Below are 26613 nucleotides of genomic sequence, written 5' to 3' on the forward strand. Positions count from 1 at the left end.
GGGAACAGGAATGATAGAAGAGGGGCCTTACCGACTCGCCTCTGGCCTCTCTCTCGATATACCTTTCTCCGGTTCCCAACAGCCGGCGGCGGGCTTTGCTTCCCCTTCAGTCCTCACCGGGATACAGACAAAGTTACGCACCCGGGAGAAAGGTCAATCGGTTGGTTGCTCGAGTACCGGAGCTCTCGTTAACCGTACTGTCTGGTGACCAGGTGGAAAATTTTTCGTCTTTAGTATCTTCGTGAAAAGACTGTGACAATAAGAAGAGGAAAAGATCGTTTATTATATTTATCGCTTATTTCAAACAACATCCCTATTTTTCTTTATTTATAAGGGAAGAAAATTGGATTTATTTTTTTGGATTTATTATTATTTTTTTTTTTTAAAAACGTTTATTCAACGTATCGGTTTTAGTTAAAATTATTTTTGAATGAAAAATAAGGATTTTAAAAATTGTTTGTTTATTTGATTTTGGATTGAACGATAAAGGTGATCGGTACGGAATTGTGTAAAAGAAAGGAAAAGTCGATTTTGGTGTCGATGTAACGAGATAACGTTATAACGTTTGGACCGATTTACATGAAAGTGTGCATCTTCTGATTTCGTAACTCCGTGACAGCGGGGAAACAGATGGGCGAAGACATGTGGAGACTTTGGTTCACGAAATTGTTAATGTTGGCGGTGGTATTGTTCTTCGTTGTTGTGGAAACACAATCTGAGGGTGAGTTTTCTTGTTTTCTTGGTGATGTTTTACATTTTATATTTTTTAACAGTGTTATAATTTTGAGTGTTATGACATTTTGTCAGTGCTATGACAAGATTTATAATTTCGGGAATAATAATTTCATTTTTTATTAAATTGAGTGAATTGAGCGAAATAAAATTTATTAATTAATTAAATATCATGAACATCTTTTTACAATAGAAGTTTCAACGCGCAATACATTCTAATAAATTTTATATGATTTATTCAGTTATTTTCAATTTAATTTATTTAATATTTGCAGTAAAATTTATATTAGCATTCAGATAAATGAAAGTAATATAATTATTATATAACATTTTGGAAATTCAAGAAGATTAAAAGATGATATCATTTTTGATGATATTTGTTTTTTCAATTCGAAGATTCAAATCTAAATAAGAGATAAAATTATATATCTATTAATTTCTAAAATAAATTAAATATTTAAATATTTTATATAAGTATAATATAATTATAAATATTCGAATAGATTAATTTTGAGAATAAATTTTGGTTATCCAAAAAACGACACATCAATATTTTTGAAAGAATATTTTTTTTTTAAAAAATAAATTTAAGGAAATTTTTAAATAGAAAAAATTTATAAATAGAAAGAAAAAAAGGATTATTTTATAATAAAACTGCAACTGACTTAAATTTTTAATTTTTAATTTCTAATTTTTAACTTTTAATTTTAAATTTCCAAAATAAATTAGTAATTTATTGATGAAAGGAGAATTTTATTTACTAATTTACATTAATCTCACACTAGATACATCTGCAAATAAAAAATTCTATTCTACAATATTAAACGAAAAAAACACATAAATCATGATTCGATAAAAATAATTTAATCAAATCAAATCCAGTAAAAAAATATCAATACTACAGCGAGTTTTATACAATTTTCCCGTGTCTCGTTCTTGTGCAAACGATATTTGCATTACACAAACCAGCAGCGGTTGGAAACGCGTTAAACACTTTCTAATTCGTCGCCTCGAGAAGGGAGAAAAGACTTGTTGTGGAACGCGTTGTGCAATTCTACGTGATACAGGAAGGATTTTGTCATGTTAATATATATCAACGACAATTTTGGTTATGATCGATATAGAAAAACACGATAGATAGGAAGCTGACAGGTTCGACGACAATTCCTTCGCTCGTGACAGCTGTTCTTCCGCGTAGAAGCCGAGATAACGCGAGTTGTTTTCCATTAATAGGACATCCACTTTTACATGACTCTGGCAGCCAGCTCTCACTGAGAAGGAATTATTCGCGTACCATGTGTACTTACATGCAACTGTTTTCCTGCGATAAACTATAAGAATAAAAATTAGCTGATATTTCGTATGTTTGTTACTATGTTGATGACGTTTATATATTACATTTTTTAGGAATGTTAGACGAATCAAATTCGTTAGATTTTTTTTAGTACAGAATGAATCTAATTCATTGATCAAATTGATATTTAGAAAATTTTAATTTGTGTATTTTATGATTATTATTAAAAGATTAGTAAATGTTTTATTAGTTATTTGTTTATTATGTTAGTTTATTATTAGTTTATTATGTTTTTTATTAGTATAAGTATAATATAAGTATAAAATTAAGAATGAGAAATTAAATTTAAAATTTTATGAATCGTGATCCACTCGATTTAATATTTTAAAAGGAAAAGGAATTTCAATGAAAAATATCGCTATATACTACTTTCAAATCTTTTTTTAAATATAATTAATAAACTAATAAATCAGATACATAATGAGGTATATAACAAGTGTAGTCTTAATTTTTTTATGATTTTAATATTCAACATGATTCATTAGTAAATCATAATTTATGCAAATCTCTTCATTTGTTTAAATGAAGTTTTGAAAATATTCTTTAAAATTAATAATAAATTATTTATTGTTATTTCTTGAATTTATTTCTTATATCTTTTTTTTGTAATATATAATATATTTTAATTACTTGAAATTATGTTACTCATTTTATAGAAATCAATTAATTTTATTATTTTTTTATTATTTATTTTTATTATTATAATTTATTTATTTATTTTTGAGCACGGTTTGTTAGTACATGCACATATAAAAAGATTAAATCAGAAAATTTATTTAAATTATAATCGATAATAAAGAGATTGATTTTTTGAGTTTCTAAAATATAATCATGAATGTTTTGAATTTTATCATTAATTATCAATATCATTATCATTAATGTTTTGAGTTTGAATTTTTGACATTTATGATTTGATTTATGAAATATTTAGAATTTATTTTTTTTTTGAAATATTTAGAATTTATTAATTAAATATTTAGAATTTATTAATTTATTTAAACTTATTATTATTATTATTATTATTATTATTATTATTATTATTAATTTTATTTAAACTTAAAATTTATTAATTTATATAAATACTAAATATTATTTTTTGCTATAATAATTTTTTTTTTAAATTGCATGATATCTATATATTTCTTGAATTTTTGTTTCATTATCTCCAAATTTCTTCAATGTTCTAGATTTTGAACAATTCTGAAAAAATGTTATTTCGTAAAAAATCTTTTATTTCATTATCTAATAGATTTTTAATTAATGATTAAAGATTTTTTCAACAATAATAAAAATAATCAAAATATTCAAAAGTGTTTTTTTTCTTGTTCCAGGTAAGTACATTACACGAAATTAAAATTGATATTAAATTTTATATAAAATCATGAAATAATTAAATTTATATTTGTGGAAAAAGAGGCAAAAATAAATATTAAATCAATATTGATATATACAATGAATGGTTTTAGGTGAAAGAATTATGAACGAAGATAATTTTAACAAACATGATGCATACGCTCAATATAGAATTAACGTTAATAGCTAAGGAATATATTAAAAAATACATAGTATTATGCTTGAGGAGATGTTGCAAACCGCGTAACGGTGTGCACGATGTAACAATGCTTCGCGTAAATTCTTGTGATCTAAATCATCCAGAAAATAAATAGGAAGATCATGAAATAATATTTGTCAAAAATATAATTTTCGCAAAATATTTATTATTCTTATTATTTCTTTTTATATGTAAAAATAAATTTTGCAAGATAAAATAAAAAAAATATTTAGATAAATTAGAAAACTAATTTATATATTGTAAGATAAAGTATTATTTATTCAAATCAATCAGATTTTTTTATTTTACTTTATATGAAATAAAATAGAATGAAGAAAATGAATTTATTATTATCAGAAAATTTCTAGATTAAAAAGAATAATTAATAAAAATAAATAATAAAATTTTTTCTAGAATATAAATGACAATATACTAATTTGAATAAAGTTATAAATTGTTGTTTACAATATATACACTAAATTAATAAAACTTTATATATTTACAATAAATTATATAAAATACATTTTTAATTAAACACTGCATAAAAATTATATAAAAAAATCAACGAAATATTTGTCTAATTAAATTACAATATGCTTTTCTAATTTTTCATATGCGTTAAAATTCTTTTAAAATATTTCTATTTCATATAGTTAAAACCTAATAAGATGATTGTCTAAAAATTACAAAAATAAAATAAAAAAGCCATACATTATAATTATAATAAAATACATACCATACAAAAAATTAGTGAAAAAACATTATTAAGTTGATTGATATAAATATAAAATGATTATTATCTATTTAATTTAATCAATTAAATTATTATAATATTATTTCTATTGTTGTATCATACTCTTTCAATTTTCCGTGCATACATATTGAACAAATAAATTCGTTTAATATAAAAACTATATCCAAAATATTCATTCAATCAAGTATTTCCATTTTTAATTAATTAATTAAATATTAAACAATTGATATAAGTAGAATTGCTAAAATTAGAATTGTAAAATTAGAAACTGAAATATTTTCGAAATTATTACATCGAATAAAACTTTGACAAAAATTGAATAGCTTCATAATGAATATAATTTCATTCTAATGGAATATAAATTCATTCTAAGTGCATATTTTAATATAATTTATTTTTTTTATAAATGAACACATATAAAATATATTTTTTTAAATAAAATCACATATTTTTTATAATACATAAAATCATATAATTCAATGGATTAATCGGTTTTATTTGAGATTTTTTTTATAAAAAAAATATTTATACTATGAAAATATCATTTTGTTATTTTCATTATTAATAATGAAATTCAATTTGATAAAATGAATTTTATAATGAATTTTATAAAACTTATATGAAAGATGAAGTGATATTTTTTTATTTATGCTTTTTTGTGCTTATGAAATTTTATTTATCAAATCAAAATAAAATTTTTTTATAACTAATAATTTTTCACATAAATAATTTAATACTTCTTTTTTTAGAAAACAAAAAATTGTATCATTTTTAAATCAATATTAAATTATATTTATCTCAAAACTATTTAATTTCTATTTAAAATTTTTTATAATATAATTAATAATAATTTTGAAATTATTTCAATTTCCAGTTTTAAATGGTTTATCCTTTATGTACAATTAAATTTAGTCATTTTATTAGATAAAAATTTCATTTCAAGCAAAAGTAAATAATTTCCAGTAATACATCACTTGATATATATAATTCAAATAAAATATTTTAAAGATTTCAAGATCTCTATTTTTTAAATGGAAAAATATCCTTTATATGCCAATTAAAGCGTTCTTTTATTCTCTATAAAAAAATAATAAATAAAATTATATTGTACATAAAAAATTATAAGTAAAATTATAACATATATTATTATATCAAAAATTATAACAAAAATTATTATTAGAAAAAGTATTTTAATTTTAGTTCTATATATTTATCATATAAAAGACAATGAAAGTATGCTTTGCTCCTTTCCTCATCTTTTATTACTGTTAAAATTTACAAAATAAAATAAATATTAAAATATTTTTTAAGCTTAATCTTAATCAATTTTCAATGTAAGTACATAGATACATTTTGATATATTTATACAATACATGATATATTTACACAATACATCAATTATATAAAAATATACAATTCCAAAAAAAGTAAATAACTTGCAATCTTTGAAATGATTTCCACTTTCATTTCAAGTACATGTATTATACGTTACTCAAAATCATTTAATATATAAAATTTTATATTAATTCTTCATTGTTCAAACTCTTAATATGAAATTTACGAAATATTTCATAAATAAAACGACTCTATTGAGATGATATGTCATGATATGTTTAAAATATATTCTATATAAAAAAAATACAAGATTAAAAAATATAAAATTACAAAGTTTTGTGAATTTATGTTATTTTCGACTATTTTCGAATGTATAAATTATATTACTTTTTTTGAAATTTCTTTATATTATTTTTTTTAACAATTTCTATTTTTGCACATATTAATTAAAATAATTTATTTAGAAGATTTTAGTAATTGGAAGATTAATAATATGATAAATGATTTTTATTCTTTTGATTAAATAATATTGATTTAATAATATATTGTGTTTTGTCATCACATTTTTATCATAGATTATTCCATATTCCATCATAATGGCACATATTATGGATATGACGATATATTCTAATTATATAAGAAGGAAATAATTACCCATAGAAATAATTTTAAATGCAACTATTTTAATATAAATTTTATTATATATGGCAAAAATTTTCCCATCGAAAATAAGAGGTTAAGAGGTAAACTCAGTTTCACTTTACGTGAAACATGTATATAACTAATGAATAATCGTTCCATGCAAAAATAGAATGGAAATGACGGGCGAAATGAAACCGATCTTCACCAAGCTGATGTATACCAACATATAAACCAGAGAAATTAGGACCTGCGAACAACGCGAAAGTATTAGAAAATAATGCCAATACTTTGTATGTTACAAACGATATAACGGTTCCAAGCGGCTTATGGCGTTCGCGCGCATTCTACTCCGTTTCTTCGATACCTCGATCGGATCAAGAATCGATTATCGCACACGGCGCGCGCATCTATTCGCTACCGTTTATCGTTGATCAAACGAGCCAAGTGAAGATTATACGATAACATCGTTAAGATTCTTATCGTTAATCGAAACTCAATTTGCGGAAATGCGCGAGATAAATGATGTGTTTGAATTTATTAGATATAGATTTTTTTTTTGAATTTCTGAATTTAATATAGAGAGTTTAAGAATTTGTATTTTGGAAATAAAATAACAAGGATATTGAAGATGAATTATATAATATTTTTTATTTGAATCCGATGATAGAAAAATAAAAATTAAGAAATTGTAATAAGTAATTAATTTAAATTAAATTTTTGAGATATTAAAGAGAGAAAACAATAACTAGAAATTTTTTAATCAATAATAGGCATTAGCAATAGTATATTTTTTTTATTGAATTTTTTGAGTTTTATTGAATTTTTATTCAAATCTATGAAAAATTTTATCTAATGAAAAAGTGAATGGAAATTCTAATTGAGTTAAATTTCTATAATACCAAAAATAGTTATCAATTAGAAATTTTTTAAATTTCTTATTATACATTAATAATATGTTTTCAGTTGTTATATTCCAAATGTATGATTACTAATTACATTAATTAATTAATATTAATTAAATCGAAAATTTTAAATTTTTAAATAATAATAATGAAAAAGTTCTATATTTATTTATTAATATATTATTATTATAAACTGACACAAATGGAAATTTTATAACAATAAAAAATAATGATTAAAAATTTCAAATTTTTTTTCTATGTATTAATTATATAATGAATATTATATATAATCTTATAATATGATATTCTTTTTTTTTATTAACACTATAGTATTCTTGTATCTTGTATTTTATTCTTAAATTTTTCAAACAATTAAATCTTTCAAAAATTCTAAAAATAATTTAAATTTACTTACTAATATTTCTATTTTATCATTCAATATATTTTCTCAAAAACAGTTAAAATAATAATTAAATAATAAAAAATATTTAAAAATGAAATTTTGACTTTTTCTAAATGAATATTATATATTATATTATATTAATCTTTTAATATTATATTTTTGACTTATTTCATTCAATGTATTGCCATCAATTATCAGCTATATATCATCAATAATTTCTCTCTTTATTAACATTCACTTTAAAATATAAAAATATAAATATTATCAATTTTACTCAAACAAATTTTAAAAATACAAATAATTTCTTAAAAAAAATATGTAATATATAATATTACAAAATATGTAATATATAATATTACAAAAAATATATAATAATTAGAAAATTCATAAACGTTCATAACTCTGGATTCCTATTAATAGAACTATTCAAAATATTCACGACTCAATGTTCACCAATGTAACGGACTGCCTTATGCAAGTCTTTATTAAATATGCACGTAATTATTCACCAGCACGAGCCAGCTCACATAATTCCTCGATTAATTATAAAACAGAATTGCAAACGATAATTGGCTTGCTCATAAAAAATAATTTTTTATTAATATTTATTCCAATTTTTCTAATTATTTATAAAATATTATATCCGTCAAATAAATATTTTTAATAGTTTATAAATATATATATTTTTAATAATAATTTTCACATAATCTTTGTTTTACTTAAATTTTTTGACGAATATTATTTCCTTAAATTATTCAATTATGATCAATTTGTTTATTTAGATTCTTAAAAAAAATTTAATATTGATAAATTGAAGACCAATTCATTTAGTCATAATTCTCATATTTCCAAGATATTTTAATAAATTTTTATTTATAAAAATATTAAAGCATGTTAAAGCATTAAACAATTTAATATAATAAAATTAGATTGTTCACAATATGATTATAATTAATTGAAGGATCCAATGGAAAACAGATATATGACACATTTTCAGTAGCTTAAATAAAAAATTGAAGAAGAAGGAAGAAAGTTTTATTAGAATTAGTATGTATAAAATTATATTTCTTTTAAATTACTTTTTAATGAAAGATATATAATATTATATTAAAATTTTATAAAAAAAGATTAATAATCTAAAAAACTAAATTTAATGGATATACATATCTATCTTTTTTTTTACAAAATCCTTCAATTGGTCTTGTACTTCATCTAATTTTAAATAGATTTATAAATAAATAAATATGTTTTTAATTTCTAATATATTTATATTAAAAGACAAAATACGTTATTACTTTAATATTTATATATTATTACTTTTAATTTTAATTATATAATATTAAAAAAAAAGAAACAATAATAAAACTGTAATAACTAAATATAGCTTAATATGCAAAATGAAACAAAAGAAAGTAAAACAAAACGGTATAATTTTTTTTTTAACTTTCTACATAAATCTTCCAAAAAAATAAAGAAACATTTAATAGAAACCATAAGATCACCGTTAGATAGCGTTTTTGCAAACTTTGTTTGCAGGAGTTTCTTTATTTTGCTTGAATTTGGGTAAAATCGTATATTAAATTATCATAAATTTACCGATGATTCTTTTACTATGAAAACGAACGAGGCACGATTCCTCGCGGCTCGTTAATAAAAATCTTCTACAATGATCTCGCCTATTTTGCAGCAGTGAATGGAACACGGAGATAATGTCCGCAAGGCTAACCGGCGCCGATAAAAATGCCACGAATAATGCAACTAACCGCCTCTATTCCGCGCGCGAACCTCATTTCTTTCTGGTCGATACGGTGGTGCAATCGCTCCGGGAACTTGGATTTTATTAAGTAACAAAGTGGACTTAGAGTGGTGTCATTCTTGGATTTCGATGTACGTCCATAGATTAAGAATCTTGTTGCGTAAAATAATCTTGCTTAAGGCTAAAGATGTTAAAAAAAAAAGAAAAAAGAAATTACAAAGAAAAGGTTAAGAACTTAGTACTATTTTTTTATAATTCAAATATATTCACAAAATTGTAATTGTATTCTCCCTTCTGAATTTTTAGATTATTTTATTATTAATGCTATAAATTTCAATATCAGTAATTTTATTTATTTTAACAGATTTTGCACGAGAAAATTTTCTAAATTTGCAGAATTTTGATATAACATTTTTTAAAATTTTTTCATTCTATGGAATACGTTAATGACTTCAATTCTTTTTTGATAGACTATGATAAATTTTTTAATGTCTATTATTATTATTATTATATATTTAATTATTATTATTATAGAAAATTTTTAATTGGGAACCATTCATATTATGATGTTATAGCAATTTAATTATTATAGCATATTATTTATTATAGCAATTTAATTTACTTCTTCATAATACATAAAGTTACATATTAAATGTATATAATTTTTAGTTTATTATTTTTAGTTTTTTTATTCTTTAATATGTTATAATTAATTATTAAAATAAAACAAGTAATTATTAAGATAAAAAGATATGTCAAGATAAAGTTGAATAATGAATACTGTAATTTAGAGGATGGAAGATAGTTTCTTTTTTTAAAGTCACCAATATTTTTTCAATAGATAGTAATAGTATATTTTATCATTCTACTGATTGTTTTATTATAATAGAACATCGTTTTGAATTTATAAGTAAGTTTGTATAATTAGATTATTATTTATATAATAAGAAAAAAAAAGTTTCTAAATAATTATATATAAAAAATATATATTTTTATATCAAAGATATAAAATATATATTTTCAATTCTATTATATTATGAAGGTATTCTGATATAATTCTGATAATGATAGCTTAGTATAAATGAAGTTCTATTATACTGCAGATATAGAATAAACTTTACATATTTTTGGACATTGATTTTCAAATAACTTTAAATAGAAAATTGCCATAGTTTAAATCGAGAAATCAAATGTTTTTTATTTTTCTCCTAAACTATTATATATTTATATATATTATATTTATATATGTTTATGAGTCGATTTTCACGACAAACATATAAAATATTCAAGATTAAGATTAATGAAAATCGTCAATGAGACTTCTTTTTTCAATTATGAGAAAGATTTTTTTTTATTAAAATAAACCGGGGAAAGCTTTCAATTGATGAGGTGCATTAATAAGTAAGTGGAAATCTCGGTCGCAGATCGAAAAAAAAATAAGTCCGAATTTAGATTATCTTTTCTGATCGAATCAATGATTTTAATCATTGGAAAATTTCCTGGAAAGTAAAATATTTTATCAATAAATATAGAAAATATGTCTTTTTTAAAGAATTAAATACACAATAATTTCAATATCATAGAATATTTCTAGAATATTTCAAGAAAGATAAAAAAAGTATTTATTTTTTTTGATGAAATTTATTAAATCAATTTTGAATTGATTGTTTTAAATTTTGGTTAAAGAATTAATTTATTTTGAGTTATTTTAATATATAGTTTTAAATTATTTTATTTTATTACAAATTTGTATTTTATTTACATAAATTTTAAACTAATTATATATTTATTTTATTTAGATTAATTTTATTTAATACACATTTTATTTAATTTATTTATTGGTTTTATTATTATTAATTATTATTTATAGGTGAAATTTCTTAGATTTGTCTTAATATATATCTTATTATTTATACTATATGAGAATGAACATATATTAAATTTTATTAATATATATTTTTGTTTTTGAATCTTATTAATTATTTTTTATTTCTTAAATATATGCAATACGATGTAAAATTTATGTAAAATTTATGCAATATGATTATATTATAATATTAATGTCTAAAAGAATTTGGAATTCATAAATATATCCTATTGTTATGTTCATTAATTTTTATTGTCTATGTTCTATTTAATACAATCAATTTATAAATGAATGTATTTCTTTAAGAAATAAAAAATAAAATAAATACATAAAAAAATTTTAAAAATATTTGTATTATCATAATTGATCTTTCTATGAAATTAGTAAAATGATCATTTAGTTTTTTTATTATCTTATGCTAAATAAAAGTGTTTCATTTATATAATTTCTTCTTTATAAATTATAAATTTTATTTTCCAAAAAAGTAGACATTTTTAAACATTATAATTATTTATCATATTTTTTTTAAAAAATTTTCTTTAATTAATTCTTCCACAATTTTCTCAAAAAAGAAAAAAGAAAAAACTAAGTAAATTAAAAAATTAGAAAATGAATCTTTCAAAATACGAAATTATATTAAATTTTTCGAAAGAAACATTTCTTTACAATAGAATGATAGAAGAAAACTAAAAGAACTAAAAGAATAAAAAAAAATCGTTCTCTTGTTTTCAGAGAACAAAAATGGAAAGAAATGAAATAGAAATAAATAAGAAAATAGAAATGGGAAATTCACCGTTGCAACAGTATTCAAACTTTTCTTTATCCTTTGTCTGCTCAGTTTTCACGGGAACTTTCTCCATTCTATATAAAAAAATAAAAAAAATGAACGATAACTCGAATACTCGGCGAGAAACACTGTTTCTGTCCACTTTACGTAATTATTCGATCATTTGTTTAAGGGAGACACATTCCTTTTTTGAAATTATTTAATTTGTTGTTTATTTTGCCAACCTGTTGTACCACGAAGTGCCAATAGAGACGCGTTTAAGTCTAGCAAAGAATGCGCAGAAGTTCTTACGTACATTGTTGAGAATTCGTTATATTATATTAAGTTAGATCTGGATTTTCCATTCCTTTCAGTGAGTTCGTAAATACGATCCTCTTTAGAAATTAATTCGGTTTTTATCTTTCAAGTAAATTATATTTCTTGAAATTTTGTTTTGGAAAATTTGTGATATTTTTTAAATATTTTAGACAATAATCCAGTTCTTTATTTAATCTTCATAATCTGAAATTAATATCATCTTCATTGTAATCTGAAATTAAATAATGGAATTTAACTATATTTCAATATTTCTTTTTATTATAATTATTATATTAGGAAATAGAAAGAAAAATAAATATATTATATTATATTATATTGTTTGTAATTTGTATTGTTTGTTTCCAATCATAAAAGATATTTTTAAAAATTGTATTTTTAGAATGTTTTGCATATTGATTATATAATATTAATATGCGCAAATTATTTTTTATCTTTATTTTTTGTAAAGAAAATTATTCAAATTGTGCCATCATGCAGGCTTAATATTATTCGATAGATTCAGATTGTTTTTTTCTTTTTTTTTATTCAAAAAGAAAGTAACTAACTTAAATTCCTTTATATCTAATAAATAAATTAATGAAAAAATTATATAATAATTTATTTTAAAGATTATAACAAGATTATAATAAAAACGTAATATCTAAGATATACATATACTCGATATTATGAAGATTAGATTAGATTTTTTGAAAATATAATGATTTTTTTTAAAAAGTTTAAAAATTTTTAAAAATTTAAAATATTTTTCTTTTTTTTATAGTGTTTTTTTAAATTCTAAAAAATTAAATTACTTAAATTAGAATTTTTAAAAAAAGAATGTCTCAATATTTTATAAAATTAAATTAATTTTTTCTATAAAAAAATTCATGATTTTTTTGAAAATTTTCAATATTATCTTTTTCGTTCATATTATTCATTAGATTTCAAAAAGAAAGATTTAAATTAATTCAAAATTTTTAAGAGTTTTAACTTCTTAACGTAAATTAAAAATATTATAATAAAATTAAATTCTTTATTTTAATTATTCTTTATTCCATTCAAATAAAAAAATTTATTTATTTTGTTATAATAGAATTTAATGATTATTTGACAAACACGTTCGATTCACTTATAATATTTGCATGTAAAGTTCGATCGATCAAGAATCAATAGAGTGACATTTTCGTGGCATTTGCGTCACAGATTTGAACTACATAAGTAAAAGAATATAAAAGATGTATCATGCATATATTATATTTATAATAATAAGAAGTATCATTAACATGTATATCTTAATATTATAATTGAAAATAAAATTTAAACATTTTTGTTTAATGTTAAACATTTTTATTAATTAAATATATTTAATTATAGATTAATAATTTTATTAATTAGATATTTAGAATAATTGAATATATCAATTATTTATAATAATCAATGCGTAAATTATAAAAACATTAGTAGTTATAAATTGAGCATTAAATTAATGTGTAATAATTCAATTAATGTATAAATAATCAATATATTATTTTTATAATATTAAATAAATATATAAAAGTTTATATTAGAATAATTAATCATTTCACTTTTTAATTACATCAATAAATTAATAAATTAAAGATAAATTAATTGTCTGAATAAATAAATAAAAATAAGAAAAAAATATATCGAATATAAGAAGAAATAATTTTAAGTATATATTTTAACTAAATACCAAACCAATATCAAAATTCCATTTACATTATGTAGTAATATTGATAATTAATTAGCATATATAAAAAACACGGACAATTTTTTAATTTAATTTTTTTCTTTATAATTAAATAAAGAAAACTGTAATATTATAATAAGTTATTTAAAGAAATTATAAATATTTTTATTTTTATATTATATTTTATTGGTTAAATATTGTAGAATTCAATTTTTTTTCTAATTTTTTTTTCTTGTATTTTATAATTCATGGTTTGATATATAGAGCTTTACAAAAATCTTATAGATTTCATATATCTTCTATTAAATTATATTATCAAAACCAATAATAATTCTGTTTTTATATGAAACAGTATAAATATGTAAATAATTATATATATGGAATAATTTTTTTATTAATAAAATATTACTTTGGAGTGAAATCAATTTTTAAAATATTAACATTATTTTTCGTTTTTTAAATATAAATTCATAATGAAGATAACAAGAACAAAAATTTAAACTATAAAGTATATAAGTATTAAATTTAAACTATTAGTATTCTATTATAAAAAATATTTCCTGATGAAATTATATATAAAACATAAAAAATTTGAAATTTAATTTCATGCATTTAACGATTTTCCACTAAAAAAAAAATTACTCTATGTATAACGTATTACATTCTACATATATAATAATTTTTATTAAAATTAGGATTTTTTTCAAAATAGATAAATTTCGATAATTTTCTTATAAAATAACGTATGAAAACTTTTGTAACTATACAAATTTGATGCTGATATGGAGTTTATAAAATTTAAAGAATGAAATGCATTAGAAGATTAATTGAAAGTTAAAAAGCAAATTGTATCACATGTGAAATTGTAACGAAATAATATAAAAATAAGATAATATTTAAATATATAACTAATATATAAGCATAAAAAAAGATTATTCCATAATGAAAATAAAAATTAGAATCGTTCGTATTGATTGGATCGAGCAATGATTGTTTATTAAAAATGAAGAATAAAAGGACGACGAGTGCATTGGAAAGCTATCGAACAGAGGTTGACCAGGATCGCATTTAATATATACTGAGTGGAGAGATTTCAGACTTGATCAAGGACAATAATTCGAAAGTGTCGTGTCACGGTCATCGTGAATGTCCTTACCACGATGACGTTAATCACATTTCCTGCTAGTTTCCCAGTCACAGTAACCTCGACTTCGCTTTTTGCTCTCATTATGGTTCGATTGCTTCGGAAATGTCGCGAGGAAAGTAGCAGTGAATATGAATTCCTATTTTCTATTTTTTATGAGAATTTTTATTTTAGTTTTTATATCAGAAATATCTTCATCTATGAAGAATTTTTATAAAAAATTATTATTAATAAAAAATAAATTGTTTATATTAGTATATAGTTAGTAATTAGAATTTTAATTATAATATTAATTAAGGTGATTATTATTAAAATATGAATGTTAACGATAAATATGCATGATTGAAAATCACTTTCATAAAACTCAATAATAATTACGATAAATGAAATTCAAAATATAAACTGCTACATTTAACACTCAATTAACAATTCACAAAGACAAAAATATGGTTCGCCTATAATTAGTATTGACTAGTATTAATATATATTATTGTTTTCGATAATCTACAATTATAATAAATATAAAAATTTATCAGAAATTAATTTAATAAAATAAAACGATATTTTACGATATAATATACGATATAATATAATGCATATGTATATATACGTACACATATGTATTTTTGGATATATTTTTAAAATATGCAAAATACATAAATAATGCAAAATAAGATATATTTTTGAAATTCTTTAATTACAAAACATCTTTCTATCTAAATTCTATTGTTTTATCTATTTTCATTTGCAAAAAAAATTCCTATTTTATATGGAAAATAATCCATTTCAAATTTCATGTATTTTTATTTCTGATAAATAGAATTTTATTTTATAATGGGAAATATATTTTTATACTATATTTTATTATAATTATAATATTAAGGTTTTTATTATGATATTGAGGTCATTCAATATTATTCATATCGATAATTATTGAATTTAAATTTAATATAATTTTGTTATTGTCTATTACTTTTATTATTAATTAGATTTAATTTAATTAATTTAATATTACCTGTTATTATTTTATCCAGAAATACTACTTTAATATTAAAATGAAAAATATTTCATATTTATAAAAATAAAATATTTGAAGATTTTCATTAATTTTGATAATAAATGTTTTTTCCAAAATATTTTTCACAAAATATTATATTATACTAATCATCAATTTATGAAATATAAGTATATTTTCCATATATAATATCATTCATAATTATTTTATACTTTATTTTATTTGAAAACTAAGTAAGTATTTACTATCATTAATTCATGCAATTAATTATTTATTTAAATTAATTATTTATTTAAAGAATAAATCTTTATTATTACATTGCCTATTTTAATTATACATATTTTAAATTTACACGATTTAAATGCGAATAATCATTTAATAAATTGCAAATTGATATTTTCTATTGAGATAAGTGAATGTATCAAAGAAACAATAGATCTTATTTGTCAGCAGAAAAACATATTTTGTACAAAAGAAAAATAATAAAATCTTTAATACATGGATAAAAATATGGGAAGACTCGGCTCATGAAAGTGGACACGTATGAATACCACTCTCCCAACGTTCGAATGCCTCAGGCGATGAAAGTTTGCAGTCCCTCGTATCGAATCCTCGGACCAGGTCCTAATTTCACGAATGTGAACTCATCCGTAGGCTCCAAGAAAAACGTCTCTGTTCGTTTTCTTTTTCTTCTTTTCTTTATCTCTTCCCTCTATAATTTGATTTTATGACCTACAAATTCTTGAGAAATCGCAAAGATTCTTTAATCTTAATCTTAATCGCAATTCTTAATCGCAGTTTTAATCTCTTGACAAAAATCTTGATACATATATGTACGTTTAGTTTTTTTTTTTTAATTAAAATTATTCTAAAATAAAAAAAATTAAAACAAAGAACTTTTCATAGAAATTTTTTAATGATAAAAACAAAATATTGATAATATTTTATTTTACTTGACAATTATTGCTTTGATAGTATTAGATGTATAGTGATTTATAGTGTTTTTGAAGAGGTTAATCTCTTTATATTCTGAATTTTAGGTTTTCTTATTATAAATATAAGAATAAAAATAGAATAAAGATAGAAAATAGAATATGGAAGTTAGTATTTGATACAATTTTGCATTGATAATATACTTTTATGTTACTTTTTTAAAAGGATAATATGGAAATTAAGAATAATATTTCATTTAATTTTGCATTGAGTTTAGTTACTCTTATTGTTACTTTTTTTTATTACCTTTATTGATAATTTTACTAATACTTTTATTTTACTTTTTTATTAGACTAGATAATTTTATCTTTTGACTAGAATAATTTTATCTTTGGCTAGATAAAATGATAAAAAAGAATCAAATTTCATTTTCTGATATGATTTTTTTTTATTTATTTTGTATAATTTATTGAATTGTTGAATTATTTATTGAATATTTTTTAATTATTCAAAATTCCTTAAAATTTTTTTTAATTCATATTATGATCATTAAAATAATTACAAATATGAATTGTATAAATTAGAAATATATAAAAAATGTATATACAAATTTATCTTATCTTCTATGTCAGAATTTATATTTTCAACAATGTTATATTTTTAACAAGTAGTTTATAAGAAATGGCAAAAATTTATTTAATTTTATATATTTATTTAATATTATAATTTAGCTTACGATTTTCGTGCTTATCGTTATATCTTAAAGCATATAACTATATCTATTTTACAAATCTATTTTACAAAAAATATTATAAATCAATATAATTTAAAATAATAATTATAATAATTATTATATTTCAGATCAAGTCAAAATATAAATAAAAAATTGGAAATATTAAAAATTTTAGTTTCATATGAAAATTGAGAATAGAAATAAGTAAATTATCAAAAAATTAATTTCTAAAGAATGGAGAGAAAATAAATTAACGAATTTTTCCAATTGCTTTATTATTTTTATTTTATATATAAAATTATATATTATATATATAATATATAAAATTCTTTATTTTGTATTGTAATTATGCTATTGATATGCTATGATATCGATATAAAAATTAAAGTTTCAATCAANTAATAATATATAATAATATATAATGTATATAATATATATTTTATATATAATATATATATAATATACGTATATATATGTATTATATAATATTATATAATATTATATAATATTGCTATTATAAAGGTCACAAAAAAGCGTTATATTGATTCTTCACCATTTTTTCCGAATAGAACGAAAGGAAGTTATTTACGATGGAATTTGCTTGAAGACAAATCGATCGATATTAACGGATTATCGATACGTGTCTTGCATGTCCGTTGACTAAACAAAGGCATCGATACGACAAAGGATGCGTCGTAATAATAGGGCTCGTGCTCGATTCAGATTGGTTTTGCTCGATCGGTGACCCAGATTTTTGCATAATCTTATGCAACCGTGTTAAACAAAAGACCCTCCTAACGGATCGTTACGTGATATCATTGGCAAAGATGGTCGCTTCTTTGTCTTTGAATAGCGACATGAGCGTGCAACAATTCTTGTTTGGGACAAAGATTCAAGTTCATAATATCTCGGGTAGAATTTGAAAAAATTATTTCGATTTGAATTTTTAATTTTATGATGATTCTAATATATTGCAAATTTTAAAATATTATTAATTTTTCATTTATTATAGATTTATTTAATACATATTTTACTTTGTTGCAACATCATTATGATGTTTCGTATGAACATATTTACAGAAAATAGTCATATTTTATGAAATTTTAATTATATTCATTAATATTAGTATTATTATTAATAAATTATATTCATTAAAATTAATGATAATTTTGTTTTATATGAATGTTATAAATATATAAATCATAAATCATAATTATATATAAAGTAATTTTTTTATTGATGGAATATTATTTCGAGAGTGAAATCAATCCTTAAAATATTTATATTATTCTTCTTTCGTTTTTAAAATATAAATTCGTAATGGAATATAAGATAGAACGAAAACTATAAAATAATTTTAATGTTTCATTATTTTGCTATAAAAAATATTTCAGAAAAAAGTTATCTATAAAATAAAAAGTTAGTGAATTTGAATGAATTGTATGAATTGATTTCATACATTCAATAAGATTTTTCAACAAGTTAAAAAATAAATTAATCCATGCATAATCTATATTATTATATAATTTTTATTTAAAAAATTAAATTTTTAAAAAATGGATGAATTTTATTAATAACTTTATTTACTAAAACAACATATAAAATTTTTATCATCATATATATAATTCTTTATATATTTTACAATGGATTATATATATTTTTTATTTCGTTAATAAATTATATCATAATAAACATATGCTCCTTTTCTCATATTACTTTCTTCTATTTTATTCTTTATTGTATTAAAAATATATATATTTAATAATTTTGTTAATGAGGATTAACAATCTAAATTATCAGACTTTTACCGTAATAATTTTATTTTCACATTTTATTATAATAAAATTATAATAAAAAGTATATATATATAAAACTTAAAACTTATCAATTCGTTAATATTAGTTAGATATTATTACTTAATAAATTATTGTGTTCTACTTTATAACAGAAAAGTTAGATATTGTTCAATTTTCTCCATCCCATTTTCGTTATCTGATTGAAAATATCCGTCGGTATAATAATTTTTTTCCTTCTAACATTTCTTTCTAACATTTTTCATACTCCTCAATTAATTGGCACAGTAGTATGAAAAACAAAATATTATACTAATTGATATTCAATCAGACAACGAAAACAATTAAATTCCGCACTTTGGTTGTTAGATAATAATAAAAATAATAAATATAATAATATATAATAAAATAAATAAACTTTCAGTTTGCTAGTATTTACTTAAATTCCGTTGATTCTTTCTTGGGAACTCATCAACAATTTTAAACCTTTCACATTAAAAATCTCAACTTCCTAGAAACTCGTGCTATTTTTCGTTCGAACAAAGTGAAAACTTTCCCTGTATGCGAATAAATAAATAAATTAGATACGTAGTTCAAACAGATATGTTAAAGGCCAACATTCTCGTTCGAGTTCCAGATGGAAACGGAATCGATAGATGGTTTTCGAGGTCGTGGCTGTTGAAGAGGCGGTGAAAAATCAGAATTCACGCTGAGTCCTTGATTTTTGAGGCCATGAGGCATACGCGAAACACGTAAATAGGTTTCTAGTTTACGATAGAATTTTTGTTTCTTTACACAAAACTAGTTCTGAAACAAGAGAATGAATCAGAATCAATCGAGTGAATGTACGTCGTTGCATAATGTTAAGGAAAATTACGAAATTCGTTAGAGTTATGTTACAGTCATTCTCTATGTCATAACATTATTTATTATTATTTATTAATTATATAACAAATAGACATATACAAATAGACAATGGACATTAAACAGGAATAATTATCTGATCGAAAGAGAAGCGAAAGAATGATGTAAACCAAAGATTTTTAATTAATGGTATATATTTCATTGATAGAATATGATACATAATATGTGAATAATATATGGATATTTTGTACAAAAATAAAATAATAATATAAAATAATATAAAATTGTATAAAATTTCTTTTATTTAAATTTTTCAAGAAAGATAAAATGATTTTAAAAAATATTTTATTATCTTGTTATTTGGTTAAAATTATTTTGTAAAAATCTATTTTTTTAAATAAATTCTCAATAATAATATATAAATAAAAATAGTATCTAGTTTTGCAGTATCTAGTATCTAGCTATGCAGTTTTCCTTAGCAATCAATTTTTGATTCATTATGATCACTAAAAATATTAAAAAAAAATTATTCGTACTATTCTCTTTCGTTCATGTATGGCCCAAAATATTTATAAAAATTCCCATTGCCTTTTGTCAAGAAAAATATATGCATGTAATTGAATTGTTATTCAAGAATCGATTATAAAACATATTGATATCACATCATATGAAATCACATACTATATCATGTTACATAGTATAGCGCGTAACATCATGATTAGAAAACATATTTTATCACGTCAAAGTAGTGACAAATATTTAACACACATCGTTTACTGTTAATAAGTGTTAATAACGGAGTATAAACCTTAACTAATACTTTCTTCTTCTTCGTCTTCCGTCTTCTTTACTATCTATTACATTTAGTACGTATATCTTTGAAATGAAATGAATCTTTGTTATTCAGAATGCGTTTTTATTTTTTTTTCTTCTTTTTTTTTTTTTTTTTTGAATTGAGTGATTGAATAGTAATAGAGAAATTAATTGCCATTTTTTTCTTGTTTGAAATAAGAAAATATAATATTATTTTAATTAAATTTTAATTCTTTGAGATAAATGTAACAAAATTATAAAATATTATTTATAAATAAGTAATTTAGATAATTAATCTGACTTAATCTTAAACAATAATTCTTTTGATTGGAATGAATATATCATAAATCTTGCAGTATTTTTATAATAATGTTTAAATTAATTTAGGTGAATAAAATAAATGCAAGAAAAAATTTAAATGAACATAATCATTTAGAAAAAAAATTATAATATTTTGATAAATACCATATATATTTTCAAGATAATATCAATTTACATTGTTTTTTCATTTTTGAATTCTTTTATTCTTTTGAATAGTATTGAATAGTATGCTTTTATACACATGTTAAATATATGACAATAATATAAGTAATAAATAATATAATATAATCATAATTTGTTGCTAAATTTAATACAACAAAAATGTATCGATTATATCGCGAAATACCTTGTATGATTTCACATAATATGAATTTAAAATAAAATCTTTATATTTTACAAAAAAAAAAAAAAATAATAAATTAACGAATCATAAACATCAGATACAAAATAAATCTTCCTCTTTCACGAAAATGAATCAAATATATAATACATATTCATGTAATATTTTTGCACAAGTCAAAGAAAACATTTACAAACTTCAAAGAAAGTGTAAAACTAAAAATGAACACGAAATTAAAACTAGTAAAATTCATTAATTTTCTCGAATAATGCTTTTTTCGATTGCTCTTAACAAACCATTTACTCTTAGCAAAAAAACAGTAGTCAATTGTTCGAAGATATTGAAATATCGAAAATCATGGACCAAAAGAGGTACAGTGGAAGGCGAGAGATTCTTTTTCATTGACAGAGAAAGTAAGAAAAGAAATTCTCTATAATTCTTTCAATTTCACAATCGTTGGTTAGATAATAAACGAATGCTGTCGGATATAATCGTGCGTACACGCAAAAAGAGAAAAAAAATCTGGTCACAATTGACCAATTTTATGTATTGAATTCAGTAGAAACTAAACAGTTTCATTTTTTTTTACAAATTTCTCAATTTTATTATCCGGATATAAAATTAAATGAAATGAAATTGAGTGCACTGCAAATAAATAGGAATGTGAGTGAAAATTTATACTGTACATTGTGAATATATTTGAAGAGGAAAGATTCTATATCTTTGACTTGATTTTTGAAGAGAAACATTAGACGTTTTTTGAAATCGGCATTTCATTTGACAACAGAGTTACAATAGATAAATTATTGCAATTAAATAAATTTAAATTTAATATTTTGTTGTATTTATTAGTTATATTTATTAGTTATATATTAATGTAAATTATTATTTATTATTTTGTAATCGAAAGAATTTTAATTGTTTAATTTTAATGATAATAAATATTAGAATAATTTTTAGCATTAATTATCGAAAATTAATTTATCAAGATAAAGAGGATACAATTATAAAATTAAAGTAATATCCTTAGGAAATAACAGGAATAGTAACTTTAAGCAGAATAATTTAGTAAAAATAAAATTTATAATTAAATAAAAAGTAGAAATAACTTTAAACAGAATAATTTAAATTTATAATTGAATATTTTGCAATAATTTTTTTTGTGAAATTTATTTTTATGTTAAATAATATTGAAGAATATTTAATAGATATTGTTCAATATTTATTTTAATATATATTATTATTGTAAATATTTTAAATACATATCATAGAATCATATTTTAAAAAAAAAATACTAAATTTTAAATAAAATTCATAAAGAACTCTTTTCCATAATTTTCTAAAATTTTGAATTCTCAATTTAATTTCAAATAAAGCAAATATAGAATCTTATTAAATGCATCAATACATTTTCATTCAGAAAATTCTAAAAAATATCTCAAAACATTCAATATATTTTATATATTTTATATATTTCAAATAATTATCTGTAATAACTATTTAAATAACTATTTCAAATCAAGAAATCTAAGAAGTTATATGAAAATCGAGTTGAATTATTATTCATCAGACGACATTAAACGAAATGATTCCTTTCGAAAAATCTGTGACACTATCTCATATAGTCTAATTTATATTCCATCCAGTTTCCTCATTCGAAACGATTAGATTTCCAGAAAAAAAATTATCACAAATTAACTGAAAGAACAATGGAAAAATCCAAAAATTTCAAGAAAGAATGCAAGAATTTTAAGAAATTAATTCCTCCATTACTGGATTTTTTCGAAGAAATTATTTAATAATAAAATTTAACCTATCATTACCTATCAAAATTTCCATCGAAGATTAAACTGACTATATTATTATCGATTATTTTTTATTCTTTTGGAAATGTTTTCTTTAAAATATATACGTTCATGTTTTTGTTCATATATTCCGTTCATGTTTCCGTATAACCATTAAGTTGCGTTCGCATGGTGGCCTGTTTCCTCGATCACCATACACAGACGTTCGATCATGGATAAATTTAGAACGCTGCGTTATTATGTCGAAATCGAGTAAATTGAGTACTACTTTTTCCTGATTTAGTATCAATATCTAAATTGTATTTATTAAAAGAACATCAATATTTTATTTTCATATTGAAACACATAAACGTATAATTTAATAATTTCTAATAATTTATCATTATAATCTGATTAAGTTAGAAATAAGAAATGTTAATCTTACTTACTCAAAAAAAGAATTTATATCTATTCGTTTAATATATTTTCGTTTTTTTAAATTATATATAATATATATATATAGAATAGTGATAGAAATGGATAATATTTACATATTTCAATGATATCTTATTATTTTTAAAAATTTTTTATATACTTTATATATATTTATATTGAATGTCTTCTGTTAGTCTTTTAATAGAGACTTATCAAGATATTAGATATATTTTATTTTAGAAATATAATTGTAAAAAAATAGTTTGTTATCTAATCAACTTGTAATTTATTAATTTTACAAAATTACTATCCAAGATATTTAAACACAAGCATTAGATCCTAATCTTAATATTGATAATTTCCTAACATTAGAACGATTAAATCTGTCAAAATAAATGGATTTCATATTTTTTATTTTAATCAAATTATTGAGAATGAATATGAAAATGTTTTTCATTAACTCAATATTGTAATTTATTAAAACAGAGATATATACCTACTAGTGTTAAATAAAAGTATTAAATATTCATTATTTATATTTTTTTTTATCATATCAAAAAATTCATCCCACAGAAATAACTAAATGAATAAATAAATGTATCCATAAATGAATAAATAAATGTATTCTTATATCTTAGAAATCTCTATTCTTATATCATCATTCAAGACTGCTATCTGTCAATACTTGTCATTTTTCTGTTACTTGGCCATACAACAAATAATCTCCTTCAATCCATATCAATGATTGATCAAGGCTGGCTAGAAAGGAAGAAGAACGCGTTTCATCAGATTATTGCTTTCAAGCCACCCGGGCTAAGAAAGATCGACAAGATCCTGCATCCGCGTGTGCGTAATACCGTTGGCTTTATGATCAGATGTTGATTTAACGAAACGTTGACGGACAATAGATATGCCGATGTCCTTCGTTTTGAGTCATCATCATTTACCGTTTCAACGAGGTCTTCGTCATCCGCTTTCTGTCATCTTTCTTCTTTCTCCTCCATCTTCCTGTTTATCATACTACATACATTTTCGAAATAAGAATCTTTGGTATCGAGGATGTGTTTTTTCTTTTTCTTCTTTTATTTCAAGTTGCGTAATTAAATGCTGATGCAGATTTAATTACCATTTATGTTTATTTATGATATCAATGGAGAGATTCAAGAAAAAGGAAATTCTTATTTATGCATAAATATTTATGCATTAATTTTTTTATAATTCTCGTTTGAAATAGAAAAATGGGATAAGCTTTATTTTAATCCTTTAATTAAATTAAATTTTAATTCTTGGAGAATATAATAAAATTATGTAATATTATAGATTTGTATAATTGGAAGTAAATTTATACGAAGAATATATAAAATAGAAAATGTATAATATCTATATATTTTAATTTTTCCATAATTAATAAACATTTAACATTTTAAATTGAATATATTAAGTAAAAATTTTTGATATTTTTCTTGATAATAATAATAATAAACTTATCTTTGATCTTTTTTCATATTTAGCTGCTAATGAAAATTTATCTTACAAAAATTATTAATTTTTCATAATGAGTTACAAATTTATAAAGAACTATATTAATTTATTTTAAGATTAAAAATTAATGAATTTTTAATAATTTTTATTTAAATTCTTATTTTTAAAAAATTTTTAAGAGTTGGATATTGGATAAAATTTTAAGTAGATAAAATAAAATCAAAAAATAGATATTACGAAAAGATAATTTAAATATAATAATAAAAGATTAGTCATAACATAAAAATGATAATGTTAATGTTAAGCAATTTGCAAATTTTTATTGAATATCGTAAGAGTGTATTAGTTCATCCGCAACTAAACAATAAAAATATCTCCGATGATATAAAACACGGAAGACATTATCGATCTTCGAGGTATCGAATTGCGTACGTCAAAGATATTTTTACGTAAGAAGAAAGTAAGATAAATGACCGATGTACAGCAGTTAGATCGTAAAGATCAGTCACTTTGTAATTATAATAGACGTCCTTACATTCCTCTGATCATAGATTAGCGGACATGTAGTCGAGAATTTTCTTTGATATGATGCAATCCTGAAATTCTTGTCTCTTCTTTTATTTTTATTTCAAAAAAATTCTTGAAAAATTTTCTCGTTTGCTATTCTGATCAATCTTTGATTGTTATATTATAAATTTTAATTAATAATGATTTTATCAATCAAAGATATAAGAAAAAATAAATTATTAACTAAATTTTTAAAAATCAAAGAATTTTTGAAAAAATAATATATTAAAAATTATAAGATTTTCTATATATCAAATAAATTAATCAAAATATTAATAATCAAAGGATTACTAGATA

The 26613-nt window shown here is 20.5% G+C and overlaps 1 protein-coding gene across 1 annotated transcript in view; it reads left to right on the forward strand.

Moving 5' to 3' along the window:
• Window positions 1-630: 630 nt before the first annotated feature.
• The window catches only part of LOC122717439 (mucin-17), a 114410-nt gene continuing 88427 nt past the window's right edge, over window positions 631-26613 (forward strand). The window contains exon 1 of the mRNA XM_043941493.1: window positions 631-721. Within this exon, the coding sequence (XP_043797428.1) occupies window positions 631-721 (91 nt within the window). The remainder of the gene's footprint in view (window positions 722-26613) is intronic.

Source organism: Apis laboriosa, unplaced genomic scaffold, assembly GCF_014066325.1.
Source record: "Apis laboriosa isolate Shangri-la unplaced genomic scaffold, ASM1406632v1 scaffold50_cov145, whole genome shotgun sequence".
Classification (NCBI taxonomy): Eukaryota; Metazoa; Arthropoda; class Insecta; order Hymenoptera; family Apidae; genus Apis; species Apis laboriosa.